This window comes from Silurus aristotelis (genome assembly GCF_946808225.1).
Source record: "Silurus aristotelis genome assembly, chromosome: 20".
Classification (NCBI taxonomy): Eukaryota; Metazoa; Chordata; class Actinopteri; order Siluriformes; family Siluridae; genus Silurus; species Silurus aristotelis.
The window spans coordinates 186,076-208,948 of record NC_139593.1 but is presented as its reverse complement, the minus strand read 5'-3'; the positions used below and the strand labels follow the sequence as shown (position 1 = coordinate 208,948).

Sequence of the window (22,873 nt, the reverse complement as noted above, 5' to 3'; positions counted from 1 at the left end):
TGTAGCAGTACCAGATATCTATAATCCTTTTCTCTTTTCAGGTTACAGCGTTGCTGGTAGCAAAATTTCCCAATATAACAACAGATGCCATCCAATCGTTGGGTAGCCTGTGCGTGGGCCTGACTGTGGGCCAGATAAACTCCGCCCCCTCCAATGTGTTAAACACTACACTGTCTACACTCAGTATCATCAGTGGCTGGGACCAGGGCCAATTGAATGCCCTCATCCAGAGCATCATTAGTTCAGGCTTTAATGTGAGTGTACATTGCAAAATTGTCAGGAATGACAGTCTATGCTACTGGAAATGAAATCACATCAAGTTGAAGCTATTTCACAAAATCAACCTGTGAAGAACAAAATTGTATTTCCTTTTTATATATATATTTACTAATAACACGCTATTTCTCAAAGTCCTGCAATTTAAACATTCTCTTGGTGCATTCATGTGGACAATATCAGAATTATTTCTTTTAATCGGATTGTATTATCTCACAGATCGACAGTGCCTCCTCAGTCTTGTCACTGGGAACACTTATTGGTGGTGTTCCTTCTGCAACCATCTCCATCCTCCCATCTTCTCAGATTATGTCTTTATCACAAAATGTAACGTTCATCAATAACATTTTATCAGCACCAGTTATTCTGCAAGAGACATTTGTCCAAAAGGTATACACTCTTTTTAACACGAGGCGCACACACACACACACACACACACACACACACACACACACACACACACACACACACACACACACACACACACAATACTGTTATTTACATTTCTGTGACTGTCTCCTATACAGCTTTGTATTTGTATGGAATCAATTGTTTGTTGATGTTGAAGTCTGCTCCAACCCTTTTTTTCCAGATAATCTCTGTACACCAAACTGAAGTGATACAGAATGTTCCAGATGCACTGGTGATGTATATTCCGCTTGTTCTATTGACATCACTGAGCTCTGTGGAAATTTCACTCATCAATAACAAAAGCTGGAGTCATGAACAGGTAACTGAACAGACGACTCACTTTGTAAATCACTTTGTTATACTGGTTTGACTGTAATCCCAGCACTTACAGATATTTGAATTCCAGTCTAGTTTGGTAATCAGGGTGTAAAAGTCATTCCCATAAATGCTATGACTTGTTCCATTCCTACCAGGCTATGATGCTGTTTGGTGCAGTGGCAAGTGCCAGTGATAATCCAGAAGAGTGAGTTAGAAACACACAGAATGTCTCTCTCTCTCTCTCTCTCTCTCTCTCTCTCTCTCTCTCACACACACACACAAACACACAGACACTCACACACAACCTGACTTGCTAAGATTGCAATTTGGTGAATAAACTAGTCATTGAGTGTGTGTCTGTGTTTGACTCTGTGTGTGTGTGTGTGTGTGTGTGTGTGTGTGTGTGTGTGTGTTTATGTGGGTGTTTCTCCCCACAGTCTGTCACCATCAGTACTGCAGGGATTCTCCTGTGGTTCAGTTCAGACTCTGCCAACACAAAAAGCCAAAGATCTAGTGAAAGCCTGTAGACCACGTGCAGACAGAGACAAGGTTGTCCTGAAAGAGGCTCAGGTAGATACACTCTGATATTCTTTCACATTATGCACAAAGCCTGAGACAGAGACAGCATGTGGACCCAAACCTTGACTAGTAAATGAGAAACTACATAATTACAATGCATTCTGTGTTTCAGCTGACCTGCATGTACAACTACGTAAAAGAAGATCCATTTGTTAACTTTACTGATGTCCCCTCTGACCTGCTACTGTACTACAGGTGTGGAACACTTTCACGCACACAAAATACTGACTATAAAAGATAATACACATGTCTCCTGCATTCCCACTTGATGGTTTCAGGTGTCTGAAATGAATAGTGTGGGTTGTTTGCTATCTGTGTGTTGTAGCTATGAGAAAATACAGAAGGTGAACTGCCAGTCATATTTCAGTGCCCTGGGCAAAGCAGATTTCTATGTTGTTTCCCCTGTCCTTGACAAAATGACCAACCTGTTCAACAATGCAAAGGACTGCCTGGTAATACATACACAGTAACATGTTTACAGCCCAACACATTCATTGTTAGCATTTAAATCTTGGAAAACCAAATTGCACCAAATGTTACATTCGATTTGTGAACTTCCAGTGTTGAAATATTCATCTATTGCAATCAGCACATTCCCTTCTTTGGAAGGACTTCCATAAGTGTTTTGTGATCTATCAAGAACATATAATTGGGTTAATTTATTAGCAAAATGTTCAAGTTCATATAAAAGACAAATATTTTGAAACAAAATGTTGGACTCCTCACAAGTCCCCCATTTTTAGAGATTCTGTGTGACACTTCTTTATGGTTTGTGATGCTGTAGGGTATATCTGGTGTGAGTCTGACCAGGGATCAGGTGGATGTTCTTGGGAATATGGCCTGCACACTGGACTTCTCCTACATTCAGAACTCTGACCCTCTCATTTTGGAGAAACTGAAGAACTGTGAAGATCTTTCTGATTCTCAGATCACTGCTATACAGTCACTGCTGCTCAGTGGAAACACTACTTATGGGTAAGACAGAGCATCTTGTGCATTAGCACATATCGTTTATATATGTGGTAGAGTTGTAGAAAGGAAAAATCACATTTTAACATTTAAATTGAAAAGCCTAAAAAGGAAATGAAACAAAATAAATAATGTGTGTTTGTATTTGTATTATATTATTAGTATTATATCTTTGACATTATTTTTCTTTAATCAGTAATCCATCAACATGGAATGAGCAGACCGTGGAACAACTCGGCATGCTGGCTGTTTATTTCAAATCAGACCTCTGCAACAAGCTTAGCTTTGTATGAAAACATGTTCAGCTTTGCATTTATGATTTTGATTGATTTATTAACCCAGTGTTAGACTATCTGGACTAATTTAATGTGTGTTTGTGTATGTTTGTGTGTGTGTGTGTGTGTGTGTGTGTGTGTGTGTGTGTGTGTGTGTGCGTGTGTGTGTGTGCGTGTGTATGTGTGCATTGTGTATAGAATGTGAAAAGGAATGTTCTTTCAGTCCTAAGGAAGCAGAAGCTCCCAATAAAGAAACTAAGGGCATTCTTTACAGAATGCAACTCAGAAAGCACTACAGGTAATGGTACACATTAAGGTACATGGACAGGTTTTGAGATTCTGTCCAATACTGAGTAACTCTAAACCTTCTGTGTCTAACAGTGAGCAAGATCACAGCAGCAACAATTGCAGATACATCGTTTCCATACGGCTTTAACTCCACGCTGTTTGATCTGTATCTGGACATCGATGTCCTACAGGACAACCTGGCAGCCATTACTGAGAAAGTGGTGGACACCAGCCTCCAGAATGTCATTCTGAACAAGTTAAACCAGGTATTATAAGAAATTCAAGGTTGTTTGTGCTTTTCTCGCATAGTATTCTGTTATTATTTGCAGTGTGTGTTTAAATATAATTCTTGCATGCTATATGTTTGCAAAATAAATAATCTCTCAATCAAGGTTTGTTTTTGGGATATAAGTTCAAAGTCAGACTTTGTGTGTATGTTGGATTTACCCAAACAAAATTTTGGATATTGTGTGCCAGGTGGTATATTAAAATTTGTTGAAATTTTTGCATATCTAGATTTACCCATCAGGCCTTAATGATGATGTGCTGCAACTACTAGGTTCCACTTCTCGGGTGGCATCTATTGATGCTATTAGCAAATGGAACATTACTATAATTGATACGTTGTCCTCTTTACTGGACTCAAATGATGGAAGCTGGGAACCAGAAAAGGTAATGGATGGATGTAAAACTGTGTGAGTGTAAGTTTAAATGTTTATATGAGAGAGAGAGAGAGAGAGAGAGAGAGAGAGAGAGAGAGAGAGAGAGAGAGAGAGAGAGATAAAGACCTTTAAAGTATTTTTTTTTGCCATTGATTTATTATTTATATTAATGCCACATTCCTCTCCTCTGAGAGAGATGGGGAGAAAGAAATCATGAGCATATGCAATCCTTAAATCAGAGAAACAGAGAGTATCTCTAATCCATTAGAGAACGAGAGCAAGACAGAGAGGAAGAGAGAGATCCAATATAGAGGAAGATGTGAGATCCAATATAGAGAGGAGGAGAGGGCATCTGTGATCCTTTATAGAGTAAAAGATAAACCATCTGTTATCCTATATAAAGGAGAAGAGAAAATATCTGTCATCCTTTATAGAGTAAAAGAAAAAAACATCTGTGATCCTATATAGAGTGGAAGAAAACAAAATCTGTGATCCTTTATAGAGTGAAAGAGAAATCATCTGTGATCCTATAAAGACCGAAAGAGAAAACATCTGTGATCCTATGTAGAGTTAAAAAGAGAGCTAGGTCATGTTTGATCCTATATAGTGAAGAAGAGAGAGCATCTCTGATTTGGTATTGGTGAAAGATAGAGCGTCTGGGAGAGAAAGAGAAAAGAGAAACACAATAAAATTTATGGCATTTGGCAGATGCCCTTTTCAGAGCAATTTACAATTCTCTCATTTATACAACTAAACATTTACACAACTTAACATATCTATTGCTCAGACAATTATGTGCTTGCTACCTGGATATTGTTTGTGTTTTTTTTCTAGAGTAAAGCAATCATTATGAGATATCTGAACATGGATAATCATTCTCTGGGAAGTGCTGAAATAAATGTCATTGGTTCTTACATCTGTACATTAGACATCAATGTACTGGAAAATATCACTGCTGAGAACCTAATGTAATTACACACAAAAACATGTTCATACATCCAAAAGCATGCAAAAGCAAAATGATTTGGGTATGGTTGTGTTCATGATGTTTCCTTTTTTTCTATGCAGAATGGTCCTGCCTTCAGATCCGACTTTGTGTTCGACTCAACAGAAATCTGCTCTGTACATCATTGCCAAATCTTCATTTATCAATCTCCGCAGCAATGCCACAACATACTACCAACTCATGACACCCTACCTAGGTAAAACAAATTTCTACTTATAAGAAAGATGAGACACACAAACAAGTACGTCTTTTAAAATAAGTATTTGGTATTAAAAGTAACCACACACACACACACACACTGTGATGCCAAGGCGGAGGTAGAGGGTTTGGTATCCCTGCGTATCCTATACATACACAATAAAAAAGCATTCAGCATGTCTCTATGAATTTGATTCATGATGATGTGATTCGAGCTGTGCATTGGTGCACAGTCGTGAGTCAGCAGAGTGAACAGCAGTGGACTGAGCACACAGCCCTGGGGGGCCCCAGTGCTCAGTGTGGTGGTGCTGGAGATGCTGTTTCCGATCCGGACTGACTGAGGTCTTCCAGTCAGGAAGTCCAGGATCCAGTTGCAGAGGGAGGTGTTCAGGCCCAGTAGGCTCAGCTTCTCAATCAGGTGCTGAGGAATGATTGTGTTGAATGCTGAACTGAAGTCTATGAACAGCATCCTTACATAAGAGTCCTTGTTATCCAGATGGGTGAGGGCCAGATGGAGGGTTGTGGAAATAGCATCGTCCGTGGAGCGGTTTGGACGATATGCGAACTGCATGGGGTCCAGTGCGGGTGGAAGCTGGGTCTTTATGTGCCTCATGACGAGCCTCTCGAAGCACTTCATCATGATGGGTGTGAGTGCAACGGGACGATAGTCATTGAGGCAGGAGACAGAAGACTTTTTCGGCACAGGAATGATGGTCGTCGTCTTGAGGCACATAGGAACAGTGGCGCTGCTCAGGGAGATGTTGAAGATGTCAGTGAGGACATCTGCTAGCTGTTGTGCACATTCCCTGAGCACTCTGCCAGGAATGTTGTCTGGTCCAGCAGACTTCCGTGGGTTAACTCTGCATAGAGTTTTCCTCACTTCAGCTGTGGTTAGACAGAGCACCTGGTCACTGGGAGGAGGGATGGTCTTCCTCGCCACCATGTTGTTCTGCACCTCGAACCGGGCGTAGAAGTCGTTCAGCGCATCTGGGAGGGAGGCGTCACAGTCACAAGCAGGTATTGTGGTCTTGTAATTCGTGATCGCCTGGATGCCCTGCCACATGCGCCGGGTGTCTCCGCTGTCCTGGAAGTGGCCGTGGATTCTCTTGGCGTGTGCGCGCTTCGCCTCTCTGATGGCACGGGACAGTTTGGCCCTTGCTGTTTTCAAGGCCGCCCTGTCCCCTGCTCTGAAGGCAGAGTTGTTTTTAGCAGCGCACGCACCCTGGCGGTCATCCACGGCTTCTGGTTGGAGCGTGTAGTGACTGTCTTGGAGATAGTCACATCATCAATGCACTTGCCGATGTAGCTGGTCACTGTTGACGCGTATTCCTCCAAGTTGATGAAAGTCAATGCATGGCCGTAGTCCGCCATCTTTCTTCTCCACAAAAAAAAAAACATCCTGCAGCAGCTGGAGAAGGTACAGTTTCTATTAGTACAGGACAATTGTACCGGCAGTACGAGACTGTAGAGACAAGGTTCGAAGCTCACCTTAGGATGTTGTGAACAAGGCTGGGCTCTTGTCCACAATTGAAGCATAAGTTGAGGTGCATTTTTTATTTATTTTTTTTTTATTTGTATAGCGCTTTTCACAACAGACATTGTCTCAAAGCAGCTTTACAGAAAACAACAGTGAAGGTGAATGGTGTGCGTTTGTCCCTGATGAGCAAGCCGTGGCGACAGTGGCAAGGAAAAACTCCCTTAGATGATATGAGGAAGAAACCTTGAGAGGAACCAGACTCAAAGGGGAACCCATCCTCATATGGGTGACATCAAGAGTTTGGTCATAAATCTTTCAACAATACAGAACAATTTGTGATCATCATAGATCCAGCATCAGCTTCTCCATGCCAGGGCCTTTAAACACTCGGCATCTACTTCTCCATGATCATCCATAGGTCCATAATCTTCACGAGGTGGGACGTGACTGGAGCTGGCCAAACCTCAGGATGCCTCGGGATGGGGAGAGAAAGAGAAGCAGTGGAGAGGAATTAGCGTAGCTGCTGTTCATGATATTAACAGCACAAGTTGATAATGTGCATGTAATCATATATTCTGGAGCACAAGGTTGTGATGTGATGTGTGTGATGTGTGTTATGTGTAGGCTTTGCTAAAAAGATATGTTTTTAATCTACACTTAAACTGGGAGAGTGTATCTGAACCCCGAACACTGTCAGGAAGACTATTCCAGAGTTTAGGAGCTAAATGTGAAAATGCTCTACCGCCTTTAGTGGACTTTGCTATTCTAGGAACTACTAGAAGCCCAGAGTTTTGAGATCTCAGGGAGCGTGACGGATTGTAGCGTGTTAAAAGACTGGATAGATACATGGGAGCCAAACCATTTAGTGCTTTATAAGTGAGTAGCAGTAGTTTGTAGTCTATTCGAAACTTAATAGGAAGCGAATGTAGGGACGATAAGATTGGGGTTATATGATCGTATTTTCTTGACCTAGTAAGAACTCTTGCTGCTGCATTCTGAACTAACTGAAGCTTGTTTATTAATGATGCAGGACATCCACCTAGTAATGCATTACAGTAGTCTATTCTAGAGGTCATAAACGCTTGGACGAGCTTCTCTGCATCAGATATAGATAACATATTTCTTAGCTTAGAAATATTTCTAAGGTGAAAGAAGGCTGTTTTTGTAACTTGATTGATGTGATTTTTAAAAGATAAGTTGCTGTCTAAAATAACTCCCAGGTCTTTTACCGTTGAACTAGTAGTTACAGAACAACCATCTAAATGCAGGCTGAGATGCTGGAGCTTCTGTGTACTATTTTTTGGGCCGATGAGCAAAATCTCCGTTTTATCAGAATTTAATAGCAGAAAGTTATGGGTCATCCAATCTCTTATTTCTTTAACACACTCAGTTATGCGAGCTAATTGAGCTGTATCGCCTGGTTTGGATGAAATATATAGCTGGGTATCATTAGCATAACAATGGAAGCTAATTCCATGCCTTCTAATAATATTTCCTAATGGAAGCATGTATATTGTGAAAAGCAGGGGTCCTAGAACTGACCCTTGTGGCACGCCATAATTTACTAGCATTATCCTGGATAGCTCTCCATTTAAATCTACGAAACGGTAACGATTGGACAGGTAGGATTTAAACCACCTCAATGCCTGTCCCTGAATACCGATGTAATTCTGTAAGCGATCGAGGAGAAGATCATGATCTATAGTGTCGAACGCAGCACTAAGATCTAGTAAAACTAATAGGGAGATGTAGCCTTGGTCTGAAGCTAAAAACAGGTCGTTAGTGATTTTAACTAGAGCAGTTTCTGTGCTATGATGGGGCCTAAAACCTGACTGAAACTCTTCAAAGATATTGTTCTCCTGCAAGTGGTTACATAACTGGGCAGCGACAATCTTTTCTAAAATCTTAGACATAAATGGGAGATTTAAAATTGGTCTGTAATTCGATAGTGTGTTTGGATCCAGATTAGGTTTTTTAATGAGGGGCTTAATAACTGCTAACTTGAGGGACTTAGGGACGTGACCTAACGATAGTGAGGAGTTAATAATATTGAGAAGAGGCTCACCAGCTGTATATAACACTTCCTTCAGTAGTTTAGTGGGAATTGGATCTAACTGACATGTTGTTGATTTAGCTTTCATAATAGCATCATACAGCTCTCCCTGTCCTATACATGTAAAACAGTGTAGTTGTGGGGTTGTAAGTACGATTGTGTCGGGAGATGCTGTCAGAGGTTGAACTGCCACAATTGTTTTTCTAATGTTATCTATTTTTTCAGTGAAGAAATTCATAAAGTCTTCACTACTAAACTGTGATGGAACACATTTTTCAGATCCCTGATTTGTTGTTAATTTAGCGACTGTACTGAAAAGGAACCTGGGATTGTTTTTGTTATTTTCTATGAGTTTGCTCAGGTGTTTAGCTCTAGCAGCTTTTAGCGCCTGTCTGTAGCTAAGCATACTGTCTTTATACGCAATTCTAAATACCTCCAATTTAGTTTTCCTCCATTTTCTCTCCAGATTACGTGCTGTTCTCTTTAGGGCATGCGTATGACTATTATACCAAGGTGCAGGTGCTTGTTCTCGAACCTTTTTTAACCGGATGGGGGCAACAGTGTCTAAAGTGCTAGTGAGGATAAGGTCTATGTTGTTCGCCATCTCATCAAGATGATCAGCAGTTATGGGTTTAATGTGAAACTGAGATAAATCAGGCAGGTTATTTATGAATCTGTCCTTAGTGGTTGGAATAATAGTCCTACCAAGTCGATACCGTGGTGAAACACGGTTAATCTGCTCTACCGGTAGTGTGTACAGTAGGAGATAATGGTCTGTGATGTCATCACTCTGGGGTAAAATATCTATATCAGTGACGTCTGCTCCGTGGGATATTATTAAGTCTAGTGTGTGGTTAAAACGGTGGGTTGGTCTGGTGACGTTTTGTTTAACTCCAAAAGAGTTTAGTAAATCGACAAATGATAATCCTAGGGCATCGTTTGCATCATCTACATGAATATTAAAATCTCCTACAAGCAGCACTTTATCAAAACTGATCAAGAGGTCTGAGAGAAAACAAGCAAACTCATGAAGAAAATCAGCGTAGGGTCCTGGGGGTCTGTACACGGTGACCAGAGCGAGTTTTCTATGCATGTCTGAAAGTGCAATTTTAAGAACGAGCACTTCAAATGATTTAAAGCTGAATCCTAATCTCTGACTAACATTAAGAGAAGCACTATAAATGGTTCCTACACCCCCCCCCCCACGACCAGTCTGACGGGGCTCATGCTTATAAACATATCCTGACGGTGTCGACTCGTTTAGACCCATATAATCACCTGGTTTAATCCAGGTCTCAGTGAGACAGAGTGCTGAGAGATTATTCTCTGTGATCATCTCATTTACAATCAGTGCTTTGGGTGCAAGTGATCTAATGTTTAAAAGACCGAACTTTAGAACTTTGTTGTGTTTGTTTATCTGGCATTTTTCAGTTTTAACTGCAATAAGATTATTTCTGGATCTTGTGTATGTAATTCTTGGTTTTACTACCCGATGAATAGATACGGTTTCTATAAACTGGGCTGTGTGTGAACTTGTAACTATTTGGTCCGTAGTATGCGTGTTCTTATAGTTGAAGATTTCTTGATGTCTTACCAGTCAGATGGTGTGAAGTATCCTAGAGATGTTATCTGATAGCACTGCTGCTCCAACTCTGCTGGGGTGCAGGCCATCAGGGCGGAAGAACCTAGGACGCTCCCAGAAACAGTTCCAGTTATTAACAAAGAGAAGTTTATGTTCTCGACACCATGACTGTAACCATTCATTTAGAGCTAAAAGTCTACTAAACTTCTCAGCCCCTCGCTGGTAAGTGGGAAGAGGTCCTGACACAATGATCCTCGTTGTGGGTGATGTGCTGCGTACCGTCTCCACCAGGATCCTGAAGTCCCTCTTTAAGATCTCCGTTTGCCGCAGCCTGGTGCCGTTTGATCCGGCATGGAGAACAACCGCTCCGAAGTTCTTGTTCAGGATCGCGGGTACCTGCGCAGCGACATCCAGAACACGAGCACCAGGAAAACAGCGAGTGTGCACCTTACCTTTAGCTCGGGTAGCGCGGACATGGCGGACGATGGAATCTCCGAGAATAACAGTGTCGCGTTCCGTCTCGCGGAGGGGGACGAAGCGGTTCTCGGTCGAGATCTCGAAGGCCGGTGGTGGAGGTGGAGACGTCCTCGATCGGGGCTTGGCTTGTCTCTTCCGCCGCGGCCGCATCCAGGGTCCATGTTGCACCGGTGCCGGAGTTGTAGGTGCGCTGGGCCTGGGCATAGAACCACGCGGAGTTGATGTGCTGGGAGCGTTAGGTTCAACCCGGGAGTTTACCTGGGATGAGTGCGCGTCCGCCCGGGATGTTTCCAGCGCCGCTTTCCGCTCTCGCAGCCGGGCATGCTTTGCATGCAGCTCGCGAATCTGTTTCTCCAATGCCTCCATCTCCAACGCCACCGTTTGCAACTCGAACGAGTCCTCACCTGTGCTCGAATGCAGACAAACAACCGGCATAGTGCTTATCGTCACGAACAGATTTATTATACAGAGATGTGAGTGAGAGAAAATAAATATAAACAACACTAGTTATAGTCGAGTTAACTAACTACAGGCACAAGTCAGGAAGACAAAAACAATTAAGGATTATTAAAAGAGGAAAAACGGATGGATAGATAGCAAAGTTTGTTTGAAAGACGCCGAGAGAGATACAAACACGTAACTCGCGGCAAACAAGTCAAACACAGGAAGCTACGTCACAGGAAGCTACGTCCATTTGATGCCTCCGCTCCTCTGGACAGACAAGAGTTCTACCAAGCTCAATGGGCTATGTGACACTGGCAACCTCGCATGGTACAGGCATGGCATAGTTTGAGCAAGGTGAAACCCTCGAGTGTGGCTCTGATTTCGTAAGAGATTGTCCAGTTGAATAGTTGTGGTGATGTATTGGAACAAGGAATTGTTCTGGTCCTTGCAGGCAATCACCACCTGCCCGGAGTGCCATGCCATTCCAGCTGCTCTCCACGACAAGGGTACGAAACTTCATGGCATACTTGCCGGATAAATTTGACTTCTGCTGGGTATTAAAACACATCCTTGAGCAGCTGTGTGAAGTGAGCTAAAGAGATTTTAACCACCTTTGTCAATGCCCCATAATGTGGAAACCCATTCCAGCACATTGCCATTTAGCAAGGTTAGCGTCAGAGCGCATTTAGTGGAATCCTAGCTATAAACGTCTGGTTGTTTTTGCTTGCCACAATCTCCATGGCTTGCTCATCAGGGATAAATACACATTGTTCCCCCTAACTCTTACATTCTGTTAAGCTGATTTGAGACAATGTCCACTGTGAAACACGCTATAGAAGTTCATCTTTCAAATTTGTCCAAAAGATCCATCTTCAGTAGTTTATGTTGGCTGGCAGGCAGGGCATTAATAGCTTGAAGGAGGTGAGTGTTAGCAGCCTGATGAGCCTTGAACTGCATGAGGTAAGCCACAAGCATTTCTCCCTGGTATGTGACAACCAATTCCAACTGATGAAAATCTGTTGGATTCCCGTCAGGCAAAGCATTCTGTGATGCCGAGGTAGAGGTAAATGGGTTCTGAATCCATGTGCGGTTTATTGGAAACACCAGTGGCATAAAACAGAAAGGCTAGGCAAAGGTAGTGTTGGTAAACACTGAATAGTCCAAAACAAAGATAAGCAATCAGTAGGGCAAAACTCAATTCAATTCAATTTTCAATTCATTTTTAATTGTATAGCGCTTTTAACAATGAACATTGTCTCAAAGCAGCTTTACACAGATAATGCGGTGATTAAAAATGAATATGTTCTTTATGAGTAAGTTTGTCCCTGATGAGCAAGCCGGTGGCGACTGGCGACTGTTGACATCAACTACAGTCCAATCCAGGCAGGCCTGGATGAAGTGGGAAGATCCACGGGGGGGGAGAGGGGCAAGAACAGTGGTCACTGGAGCCTCAGGAGCATGTTTAACTCGACCGAGAGAGAGAGAGAGAGAGAGAGAGAGAGAGAGAGAGAGAGAGAGAGAGAGAGAGAGAGAGAGAAGAGGGTGACAGGAAGAGAAGGATATGGATTATTAAGTGTACCTATTGTTGCATGAGAGTTAAAGTCACTGTGCAGTTTGGACTCCGGCAAGACTAGAAAAAATCTACTAATTAAAGGCTTGACTGAATAAATACGTTTTCAACCTCGACTTGAACACTGAGACTGTGTCTGAGTCCCGAACACTGGTTGGAAGGCTGTTCCATAACTGTGGGGCTTTATAAGAGAAAGATCTGCCCCCTGCTGTAATCTTCATTATTGGAGGAACCAACAGATAGCCTGCACCTTTTGATCTAAGTAGGCGTGGAGGATCATACTGGTACAGAAGTTCACTCAGATACGGTGGTGCGAGACCATTAAGTGCTTTATATGTCAGTAGTAGAATTTTATAATCAATGCGAGATTTGATTGGGAGCAGTGTAGACTGATTAATACAGGGGTGATGTGGTCATATTTCCTAGATCTAGTGAGGACTCTTGCTGCTGCATTCTGAACTAACTGAAGCTTATTTATGCACCTACTCGCACACCCAGACAGTAAAGCGTTACAGTAGTCTAATCTAGAAGTAACAAAAGCATGAACTAGTTTTTCAAAACCAAATCTGAATAGCAATTAAAAAAGGGACGAGAGACGTACAACGTAGAAGAGTCCGATACACAATGAAAACAAGAAAACAAAAGGTTTGGTAATGTGATGGCTAGCAAACACAATACTTTGCACTGGATTAAGCATGACCACTGGATAGGAATGCTAATAACAGGAAGTAACCGAAAGAACCAGATCTGTTCTTTACTCGGGTGATAGTTCCCTCTGCTGGTGCATCAGGTATACTGCCGCTGGAACCGTTACTCACATTATCACACTTCAAAATCTATAATTGTGTGTGTGTGTGTGTGTGTGTGTGTGTGTGTGTGTGTGTGTGTGTGTGTGTGTCTGTGACTAGGTGGAGGACCCGTGGAGGATATAGAAGCACTTTCTACCCAGAACATCAACATGGACATCAACATATTCATTAGTCTAAAACCTGATGTTCTCCAGGTATAAATAATAAAAGGAATAGAATATGTGTTTGATTTACATGAAGTGATAAATAGAAAAGTGAATATGAACTTGATTTCAACTATTTTGTGTTTGTCAGACCCTGAATGTGAGCACAGTGAAGGCTCTATTGGGGGTAAACATGGCTGATCTGAAGCTGTTTGAGAACTCCTCAGCCATTCAATCCTGGGTGTCACAACAGAACCAATCTGATTTGGACACACTGACTCTTGGCATCATCAACCGCAACCCTTGTTATGGTGTTAACATGTGAGCTTGTTTATAAAACTATCAAAGAATCAAGTTTATAGAAACCATGTTTAAGTTGTTTCAAAGCGTAATTCTGGGTTTTTTTTCTGCATAGTTACCCACTTTCTAAAGACTTTGCATCTGGAAACATTTCTGCAGTACTGTGCAACTTCAGCATTTCTGATTATGCATGTTCATCAGTAAGTCCTCTGTGAACAAAATATCTCGCTTTAAGTTCAGTATTGTTACTCCAAAAATGAGTTGACCACAAACACCTGTTTTTTGTCTTTTAAGGGTGTTGTATTGTCCTCTGATGATCTGCTCACATTGTTAACATGCAAACTGCCAAATAACTTGACCTACTCTAAAGATCTTTGGAAGAATTTCTTCCAGAATTTTGCTGGATCATTGGAGAATGCACTGGACAGGTTTTCAAGAACAGTAAGAACATTTACCTGGTGTTTAGGAAAAAAAAAGGAAAACATTTTGGGTAACTATGCATTGAATCATGTAATCTTTCATGCAGACTAACAGCAGCATTCAATCCAACCCAAATATGCTTGATGCCATTGGGGAGGTGATAATCAAGGACTTCACAGCAGCACAGTTAATGAATGCTACTTTCATAAGCAAGTGGTTCCAGATAAGGCTCAGACTATTTTTGTCATCAGTGTCCACAGACTTTCTGTTCAGCATCAGTTCCAAAAACTTCAGCTGTGAGACATACCAAATTGTGTAAGTATGGTCACTGGAATTTAGAAACTCCAGATGTGTTATTTAAGACATGAAGATGATGTAGTTCATGTGAAAATCTGATCTGTTCCATTCAAATTAGGGTGGAGGCTCTCAGTAGTCAGGAATCACTCATGACAAAGAAACAGAAGCAGTGGGTCTTTACTTCATTCATCTTTCCCTTCCTGTCAAGAGTTGACTTGCCAGGTACATAGTCTCCTTTATATGTTCAGAAACCTGAAACAGACACGTGGCAGTCTGTGACTTAAGTTTAAGTCTGATTGGTTTAAAATGATGGTTTACCTAGATGAAAATATATAAGACAATTAGGAATAATTTGATTCATTAATCCAACGATCTCTGATCCTTTTAGATCCTGGCTGTGTTTCCAGCACTTCTGGCAGCAATGACTGGTTTGAAAAGAACCTTGGCAATTTCAGCAATTATGCCACCTTTAAAGAGCTCCAAATTCTAAATGCTAATTTCTCCAGTGTGAGTAACATCACAATTGCAGCAATTACTTGTTTCGTTTGTGTTCACAAGAGTGTAGTAGAAACAGTTGGTCTTTGGGTTTTGGCTGAGAGAACATACAGCTGCTGTACCAGTGTTGTTTGTTTTCCTTGTAGACCTGTTGTGAACAGAATGTCTGACATGAATGTTTTGTCCTGCAGCTTGCAGTGTTCGGTTTACTGTCCAGTGAGCAGAAAGCTGAGTTCATTTTGCAGCCAAATGCAGGAGTGTTGGGAAATGATTCTGTGTTTAGAGAGGTGTTTAGCCGTATGATCACATCTTTAGATCTGAATCAACTTGTCAGCTTCTTCACAGCCTTCAGCCAGATTGCAATACAAGTGAGGATCTCTGTAGCCTATTTTCTTGTAAAATAAAAGACATTTATTCTGTGCATACAAATGTATGAAGTCCAAGTATTTGCAGACTTTTAACGGATGCCGATGTGTGTTTGCAGATGAACATGACTAGCATTCCTTCAGCAACATCAGACACCATTCTGAACATAACGTTAATGAATCTGGCGCCTCACTTCCAAAGTTTCAGCTCAAAGGACTTTGCACTGTGGTTCCAGACTTACCTTTCTATCTTCCTTCCCGGGACTGGTCCAAGCACCCTGTCTATCATCCCCATGAACATCAGCTGTGACTCCTACAGAGAGATGTGAGCTTCTCCTCGATATGAACTCAGAAATCTAATATTTTTTACTTTCAATTTAATTCATTATTTTTTTCTTTTGATTTGTAATTTGTCTATTTCTATTGGTGTGTTTACAGAGTGAAAGGCCTTAATAATGTGTACAGTAACCTCTCTGTAACACAGTCCAACACTATCTTCAGTTACATACAAGACTATCTGAAGTACCAGTCCAGCCAAGGTGTGTGTGTGTGTGTGTGTGTGTGTGTGTGTGTGTGTGTGTGTGTGTGTGTGTGTGTGTGTGTGTGTGTGTGTGTGTAGGTGTGTACCTTTGTGTGTATTTTGTATTATGCTGTATGTAGACGGTGATAAGTCGATGTGACTGACTGATGATGGGTTCGGTCAAAGGAATGTCCAACATTCACTGATATTATCAATTTGAATACACCACAGACATTTTCATTAGTGCCCTCTGTTGCCTAACAGGCCTGAGCTGCTATGGCAGTGGGAGCTTCTACATGTTCCTGAAACAGTTGTTCCTCAGTTTTGGATTCCCTGACCTAAAAGATTTCCTGTCCCTTATTCCGGCTGATCGACAGGCAGAGGTACTTCTGCTCTCGAACACTGTTCACATCAGTGAAACGCTCAATAACAGTTTTAGTAGTAAACAGTAAGTTGACCACTCCTCCCTCTGTAATTAGTGTGGTGTCCCTCCTCTGTCTCCTCTAGATTTTGAGCTCCATCTCAACGGAAGAACTCAGCGAGTATCTGAACAGCACAAACCCAGTGATTAATGGTTCTGAACTCTGCACACTGCTTGACAATTACAACAGAACCACTCAGTACCTGGAGATGGTATTTTCTTCATTTCACTTTTGCTGTTGCCCATGCATGTTGCTTACTTTTTTGTTATATTAACAGATAGAGTAATCTCTGTATCCCTTTACAGGAGCCTGTTTTGTCCTCAGCTCTGGCCAGCCAAACATTAAAGTGTGTGTGGCCTCGTGCACTTAGTGCCTCATCTCAGGCTGATGTAGAACAGTGGTTTAATGTCACACTGCTTCACTACCTGCCCTACCTCAGCTCTCAGCTCATCAGCTCCACCCAGCTCAGTGGTGCCTCTTGTCTGTCATACAGGAAACTGTGAGTCTTTGTTGCATTCAGCATTACACAGGGTTCTCAGCACAAACACGGACCTCTGTCTGTTGGCTTAAAAAACAAGTATCTCTAGTACAACATTTCCTCTATATGTGTGTTTGTGAGCAGGGTGTCCATCCTAGGGGACAACTACACCTTTGCTGCAGCTGATTTCACCCCAGCTGATGTGTACAGCTCTATTAAAGAGTATTTAAGCAGCAGCAGTAAGTATAAACTCTTTTCTTCTGTTTTCAATCCCTCTCTCTTTCTCTCTGATGAAATGTCCTTCACTGTTGTTTTCGGTACACGTGTATGTACAATATGTGTGTCTCAACAAAACTATGTGTATGTGTACTTTGCAGATGGCAGCCCTCGCTGCTATAACTCTTCAGATCCTCTTCTGAACTCCACTGCCTGGTTTGTCGATAATATCGGATTCTTCATCACCTTCATCACCCTCACTGATCTTCAATCATTCCTATCAGGAAACATGGTAGCACGCACACACACACACGCACACACACACACACACACACACACACACACACACACACACACACACAAGCATACGTGTAATTATCTATTTTAGTAATTTGGACCGATATCAGCTAAATACATCATGCAACACACACTCATAGTGACGTATTAATGTGTGGTTTATTATGTTCTTTAGTCAAGTGTCTTCCTGAAGAACTCTGAAAATCTTCAGTTGTTCAACAATGCAGACATTTCAGCCAGTGTCCTGCAGTACTACACAAGAGAGTTGTACCTCCAGTTTCCTGACTTCAGCCCACTCAGGTAACACTAGACTCTACACATTATCAACTACTTCTTCTATTTCTTCATCCAGCCTTGTATAAAGCATTCTTAAAGCTTATTTGTGTTCTTATAGATTACCATCTGAGCTGCTGTGTCAAAGTCCTTCCTCCATGTTTGTTCCTCTTGGAGATGCAGACATTCAGACCATCCTCACTAAGATCAACAACTTCTGTACAGAATTTAATCCAGAGGTGATCAATAAATAAGTATCTGCCTGTTTACTAATCAGCTAGTGTAGCAGTACCAGATATCTATAATCCTTTTCTCTTTTCAGGTTACAGCGTTGCTGGTAGCAAAATTTCCCAATATAACAACAGATGCCATCCAATCGTTGGGTAGCCTGTGCGTGGGCCTGACTGTGGGCCAGATAAACTCCGCCCCCTCCAATGTGTTAAACACTACACTGTCTACACTCAGTATCATCAGTGGCTGGGACCAGGGCCAATTGAATGCCCTCATCCAGAGCATCATTAGTTCAGGCTTTAATGTGAGTGTACATTGCAAAATTGTCAGGAATGACAGTCTATGCTACTGGAAATGAAATCACATCAAGTTGAAGCTATTTCACAAAATCAACCTGTGAAGAACAAAATTGTATTTCCTTTTTATATATATATTTACTAATAACACGCTATTTCTCAAAGTCCTGCAATTTAAACATTCTCTTGGTGCATTCATGTGGACAATATCAGAATTATTTCTTTTAATCGGATTGTATTATCTCACAGATCGACAGTGCCTCCTCAGTCTTGTCACTGGGAACACTTATTGGTGGTGTTCCTTCTGCAACCATCTCCATCCTCCCATCTTCTCAGATTATGTCTTTATCACAAAATGTAACGTTCATCAATAACATTTTATCAGCACCAGTTATTCTGCAAGAGACATTTGTCCAAAAGGTATACACTCTTTTTAACACGAGGCGCGCACACACACACACACACACACACACACACACACACACACACACACACAATACTGTTATTTACATTTCTGTGACTGTCTCCTATACAGCTTTGTATTTGTATGGAATCAATTGTTTGTTGATGTTGAAGTCTGCTCCAACCCTTTTTTTCCAGATAATCTCTGTACACCAAACTGAAGTGATACAGAATGTTCCAGATGCACTGGTGATGTATATTCCGCTTGTTCTATTGACATCACTGAGCTCTGTGGAAATTTCACTCATCAATAACAAAAGCTGGAGTCATGAACAGGTAACTGAACAGACGACTCACTTTGTAAATCACTTTGTTATACTGGTTTGACTGTAATCCCAGCACTTACAGATATTTGAATTCCAGTCCAGTTTGGTAATCAGGGTGTAAAAGTCATTCCCATAAATGCTATGACTTGTTCCATTCCTACCAGGCTATGATGCTGTTTGGTGCAGTGGCAAGTGCCAGTGATAATCCAGAAGAGTGAGTTAGAAACACACAGAATGTCTCTCTCTCTCTCTCTCTCTCTCTCTCTCTCTCTCTCTCTCTCTCTCTCTCTCTCTCTCACACACACACACAAACACACAGACACTCACACACAACCTGACTTGCTAAGATTGCAATTTGGTGAATAAACTAGTCATTGAGTGTGTGTCTGTGTTTGACTCTGTGTGTGTGTGTGTGTGTGTGTGTGTTTATGTGGGTGTTTCTCCCCACAGTCTGTCACCATCAGTACTGCAGGGATTCTCCTGTGGTTCAGTTCAGACTCTGCCAACACAAAAAGCCAAAGATCTAGTGAAAGCCTGTAGACCACGTGCAGACAGAGACAAGGTTGTCCTGAAAGAGGCTCAGGTAGATACACTCTGATATTCTTTCACATTATGCACAAAGCCTGAGACAGAGACAGCATGTGGACCCAAACCTTGACTAGTAAATGAGAAACTACATAATTACAATGCATTCTGTGTTTCAGCTGACCTGCATGTACAACTACGTAAAAGAAGATCCATTTGTTAACTTTACTGATGTCCCCTCTGACCTGCTACTGTACTACAGGTGTGGAACACTTTCACGCACACAAAATACTGACTATAAAAGATAATACACATGTCTCCTGCATTCCCACTTGATGGTTTCAGGTGTCTGAAATGAATAGTGTGGGTTGTTTGCTATCTGTGTGTTGTAGCTATGAGAAAATACAGAAGGTGAACTGCCAGTCATATTTCAGTGCCCTGGGCAAAGCAGATTTCTATGTTGTTTCCCCTGTCCTTGACAAAATGACCAACCTGTTCAACAATGCAAAGGACTGCCTGGTAATACATACACAGTAACATGTTTACAGCCCAACACATTCATTGTTAGCATTTAAATCTTGGAAAACCAAATTGCACCAAATGTTACATTCGATTTGTGAACTTCCAGTGTTGAAATATTCATCTATTGCAATCAGCACATTCCCTTCTTTGGAAGGACTTCCATAAGTGTTTTGTGATCTATCAAGAACATATAATTGGGTTAATTTATTAGCAAAATGTTCAAGTTCATATAAAAGACAAATATTTTGAAACAAAATGTTGGACTCCTCACAAGTCCCCCATTTTTAGAGATTCTGTGTGACACTTCTTTATGGTTTGTGATGCTGTAGGGTATATCTGGTGTGAGTCTGACCAGGGATCAGGTGGATGTTCTTGGGAATATGGCCTGCACACTGGACTTCTCCTACATTCAGAACTCTGACCCTCTCATTTTGGAGAAACTGAAGAACTGTGAAGATCTTTCTGATTCTCAGATCACTGCTATACAGTCACTGCTGCTCAGTGGAAACACTACTTATGGGTAAGACAGAGCATCTTGTGCATTAGCACATATCGTTTATATATGTGGTAGAGTTGTAGAAAGGAAAAATCACATTTTAACATTTAAATTGAAAAGCCTAAAAAGGAAATGAAACAAAATAAATAATGTGTGTTTGTATTTGTATTATATTATTAGTATTATATCTTTGACATTATTTTTCTTTAATCAGTAATCCATCAACATGGAATGAGCAGACCGTGGAACAACTCGGCATGCTGGCTGTTTATTTCAAATCAGACCTCTGCAACAAGCTTAGCTTTGTATGAAAACATGTTCAGCTTTGCATTTATGATTTTGATTGATTTATTAACCCAGTGTTAGACTATCTGGACTAATTTAATGTGTGTTTGTGTATGTTTGTGTGTGTGTGTGTGTGTGTGTGTGTGTGTGTGTGTGTGTGTGTGCGTGTGTGTGTGCGTGTGTATGTGTGCATTGTGTATAGAATGTGAAAAGGAATGTTCTTTCAGTCCTGAGGAAGCAGAAGCTCCCAATAAAGAAACTAAGGGCATTCTTTACAGAATGCAACTCAGAAAGCACTACAGGTAATGGTACACATTAAGGTACATGGACAGGTTTTGAGATTCTGTCCATTACTGAGTAACTCTAAACCTTCTGTGTCTAACAGTGAGCAAGATCACAGCAGCAACAATTGCAGATACATCGTTTCCATACGGCTTTAACTCCACGCTGTTTGATCTGTATCTGGACATCGATGTCCTACAGGACAACCTGGCAGCCATTACTGAGAAAGTGGTGGACACCAGCCTCCAGAATGTCATTCTGAACAAGTTAAACCAGGTATTATAAGAAATTCAAGGTTGTTTGTGCTTTTCTCGCATAGTATTCTGTTATTATTTGCAGTGTGTGTTTAAATATAATTCTTGCATGCTATATGTTTGCAAAATAAATAATCTCTCAATTAAGGTTTGTTTTTGGGATATAAGTTCAAAGTCAGACTTTGTGTGTATGTTGGATTTACCCAAACAAAATTTTGGATATTGTGTGCCAGGTGGTATATTAAAATTTGTTGAAATTTTTGCATATCTAGATTTACCCATCAGGCCTTAATGATGATGTGCTGCAACTACTAGGTTCCACTTCTCGGGTGGCATCTATTGATGCTATTAGCAAATGGAACATTACTATAATTGATACGTTGTCCTCTTTACTGGACTCAAATGATGGAAGCTGGGAACCAGAAAAGGTAATGGATGGATTTAAAAGTGTGTGAGTGTAAGTTTAAATGTTTATGAGAGAGAGAGAGAGAGAGAGAGAGAGAGAGAGACATTCCCAACTCCTCTGAGAGAGATGGGGAGAGAGAAATCATGAGCATCTGCAATCCTTTAATCAGAAAAACAGAGAGTATATCTAATCCATCAGAGAACGAGAGCAAGACAGAGGGGAAGAGAGAGATAGGTCATGTGCGATCCCATATAGAGAGGAGGAGAGGGCATCTGTGATCCTTTATAGAGTGAAAGAAAAACCATTTGTGATCCTATATAGAGGGGAAGAGAAAAAATCTGTGATCCTTTATAGAGTGAAAGAGAAATCATCTGTGATCCTATAAAGAGCGAAAGAGAAAACATCTGTGATCCTATGTAGAGAGAAAAAGAGAGCTGGGTCATGTTTGATCCTATATAGTGAAGAAGAGAGAGCATCTTTGATTCTGTATAGAGAGAAAAAGAGAGCATTCGTGATCCATCAGTAAGAGGAAGATAGAGAATTACAATTAAATTTATGGCATTTCGCAGATGCCTATTCCAGAGCAACTTACAATTATCTGATTTATACATTTAAGCACTTGAGGGTTAAGAACCCTAATATATCTATTGAATAGACACTGCCCTGCTTTCTACTTTAATATTGTATTTTTTTCTAGAGCAAAGCATTAATTATGAGATATCTGAGCATGGATAATTACTCTCTGGGAAGTGCTGAATTAAATGTCATTGGTTCTAACATCTGTACATTAGATATCAATGTACTTGAAAATATCACTGCTGAAAGTCTAATGTAAGTAGTAACACAAACATGTTCATACATACATAAACACGGAAAAGAAAAAAAAAGAGATTTAAGAATAATTTGAGTACTGTAGTGTTCATGATGTTTCCTTTTTTCTCTATGCAGGATGGTCCTGCCTCCAGATCTGACTTTATGTTCAATCCAACAAAAATCTGCTCTGTTCATCATTGCCAAATCTTCATTTAGCAATTTTCGCAGCAATGCCACAACATACTACCGACTCTTGATACCTTATCTAGGTAAAAAAACGCTAATATACATTTAATGTAATTGTTTGATATTCACTCTCCAGACGATTAATATTTACATGAAATGAACTTTACTCCTGCTCATACATGCTATCATCCCACCACCCAATCATTTAACATTTCCACAATGTCTGAAT

General features: G+C 41.0%; 3 protein-coding genes across 3 annotated transcripts in view; 2 read left to right on the top strand and 1 right to left on the bottom strand.

Annotated features, from left to right (window-relative positions):
- Positions 1-22,873, bottom strand: part of LOC310715611 (integrin alpha-M-like) — a gene marked incomplete at its 3' end in the record, with an annotated part of 231,568 nt that overhangs the window by 22,815 nt on the left and 185,880 nt on the right. The window lies entirely within an intron of this gene.
- LOC310715584 (uncharacterized protein) lies at positions 72-17,889 on the top strand. The gene is made up of 31 exons (XM_083522097.1): positions 72-254; positions 496-666; positions 869-1,006; positions 1,161-1,210; positions 1,443-1,575; positions 1,697-1,779; positions 1,910-2,036; positions 2,369-2,559; positions 2,750-2,840; positions 3,027-3,126; positions 3,210-3,382; positions 3,633-3,788; positions 4,613-4,746; positions 4,847-4,980; positions 13,494-13,588; positions 13,689-13,858; positions 13,953-14,037; positions 14,132-14,278; positions 14,364-14,572; positions 14,673-14,776; positions 14,943-15,061; positions 15,241-15,417; positions 15,534-15,739; positions 15,853-15,953; positions 16,199-16,317; positions 16,442-16,567; positions 16,662-16,855; positions 16,979-17,073; positions 17,212-17,342; positions 17,523-17,647; positions 17,742-17,889. Exons 2-31 carry the CDS (start codon positions 586-588, stop codon positions 17,872-17,874), a joined length of 3,927 nt encoding a protein of 1,308 aa, XP_083378223.1. The 5' UTR covers positions 72-254; positions 496-585; the 3' UTR covers positions 17,875-17,889.
- LOC310715583 (uncharacterized protein) overlaps positions 1,167-22,873 on the top strand; it is a gene marked incomplete at both ends in the record, with an annotated part of 66,600 nt that continues 44,893 nt past the window's right edge. The window contains 32 exons of the mRNA XM_083522096.1: positions 1,167-1,210; positions 1,443-1,575; positions 1,697-1,779; positions 1,910-2,036; positions 2,369-2,559; positions 2,750-2,840; positions 3,027-3,126; positions 3,210-3,382; positions 4,847-4,900; positions 11,467-11,521; positions 13,494-13,588; positions 13,689-13,858; positions 14,962-15,061; positions 15,241-15,417; positions 15,534-15,739; positions 15,853-15,953; positions 16,199-16,317; positions 16,442-16,567; positions 16,662-16,855; positions 16,979-17,073; positions 17,212-17,342; positions 17,523-17,647; positions 17,742-17,859; positions 17,943-18,155; positions 18,397-18,488; positions 19,326-19,458; positions 19,580-19,662; positions 19,793-19,919; positions 20,252-20,442; positions 20,633-20,723; positions 20,906-21,005; positions 21,089-21,261. Coding sequence (XP_083378222.1) covers positions 1,167-1,210; positions 1,443-1,575; positions 1,697-1,779; positions 1,910-2,036; positions 2,369-2,559; positions 2,750-2,840; positions 3,027-3,126; positions 3,210-3,382; positions 4,847-4,900; positions 11,467-11,521; positions 13,494-13,588; positions 13,689-13,858; positions 14,962-15,061; positions 15,241-15,417; positions 15,534-15,739; positions 15,853-15,953; positions 16,199-16,317; positions 16,442-16,567; positions 16,662-16,855; positions 16,979-17,073; positions 17,212-17,342; positions 17,523-17,647; positions 17,742-17,859; positions 17,943-18,155; positions 18,397-18,488; positions 19,326-19,458; positions 19,580-19,662; positions 19,793-19,919; positions 20,252-20,442; positions 20,633-20,723; positions 20,906-21,005; positions 21,089-21,261 — 4,011 coding nt within the window. The remainder of the gene's footprint in view (positions 1,211-1,442; positions 1,576-1,696; positions 1,780-1,909; positions 2,037-2,368; positions 2,560-2,749; positions 2,841-3,026; positions 3,127-3,209; positions 3,383-4,846; positions 4,901-11,466; positions 11,522-13,493; positions 13,589-13,688; positions 13,859-14,961; positions 15,062-15,240; positions 15,418-15,533; positions 15,740-15,852; positions 15,954-16,198; positions 16,318-16,441; positions 16,568-16,661; positions 16,856-16,978; positions 17,074-17,211; positions 17,343-17,522; positions 17,648-17,741; positions 17,860-17,942; positions 18,156-18,396; positions 18,489-19,325; positions 19,459-19,579; positions 19,663-19,792; positions 19,920-20,251; positions 20,443-20,632; positions 20,724-20,905; positions 21,006-21,088; positions 21,262-22,873) is intronic.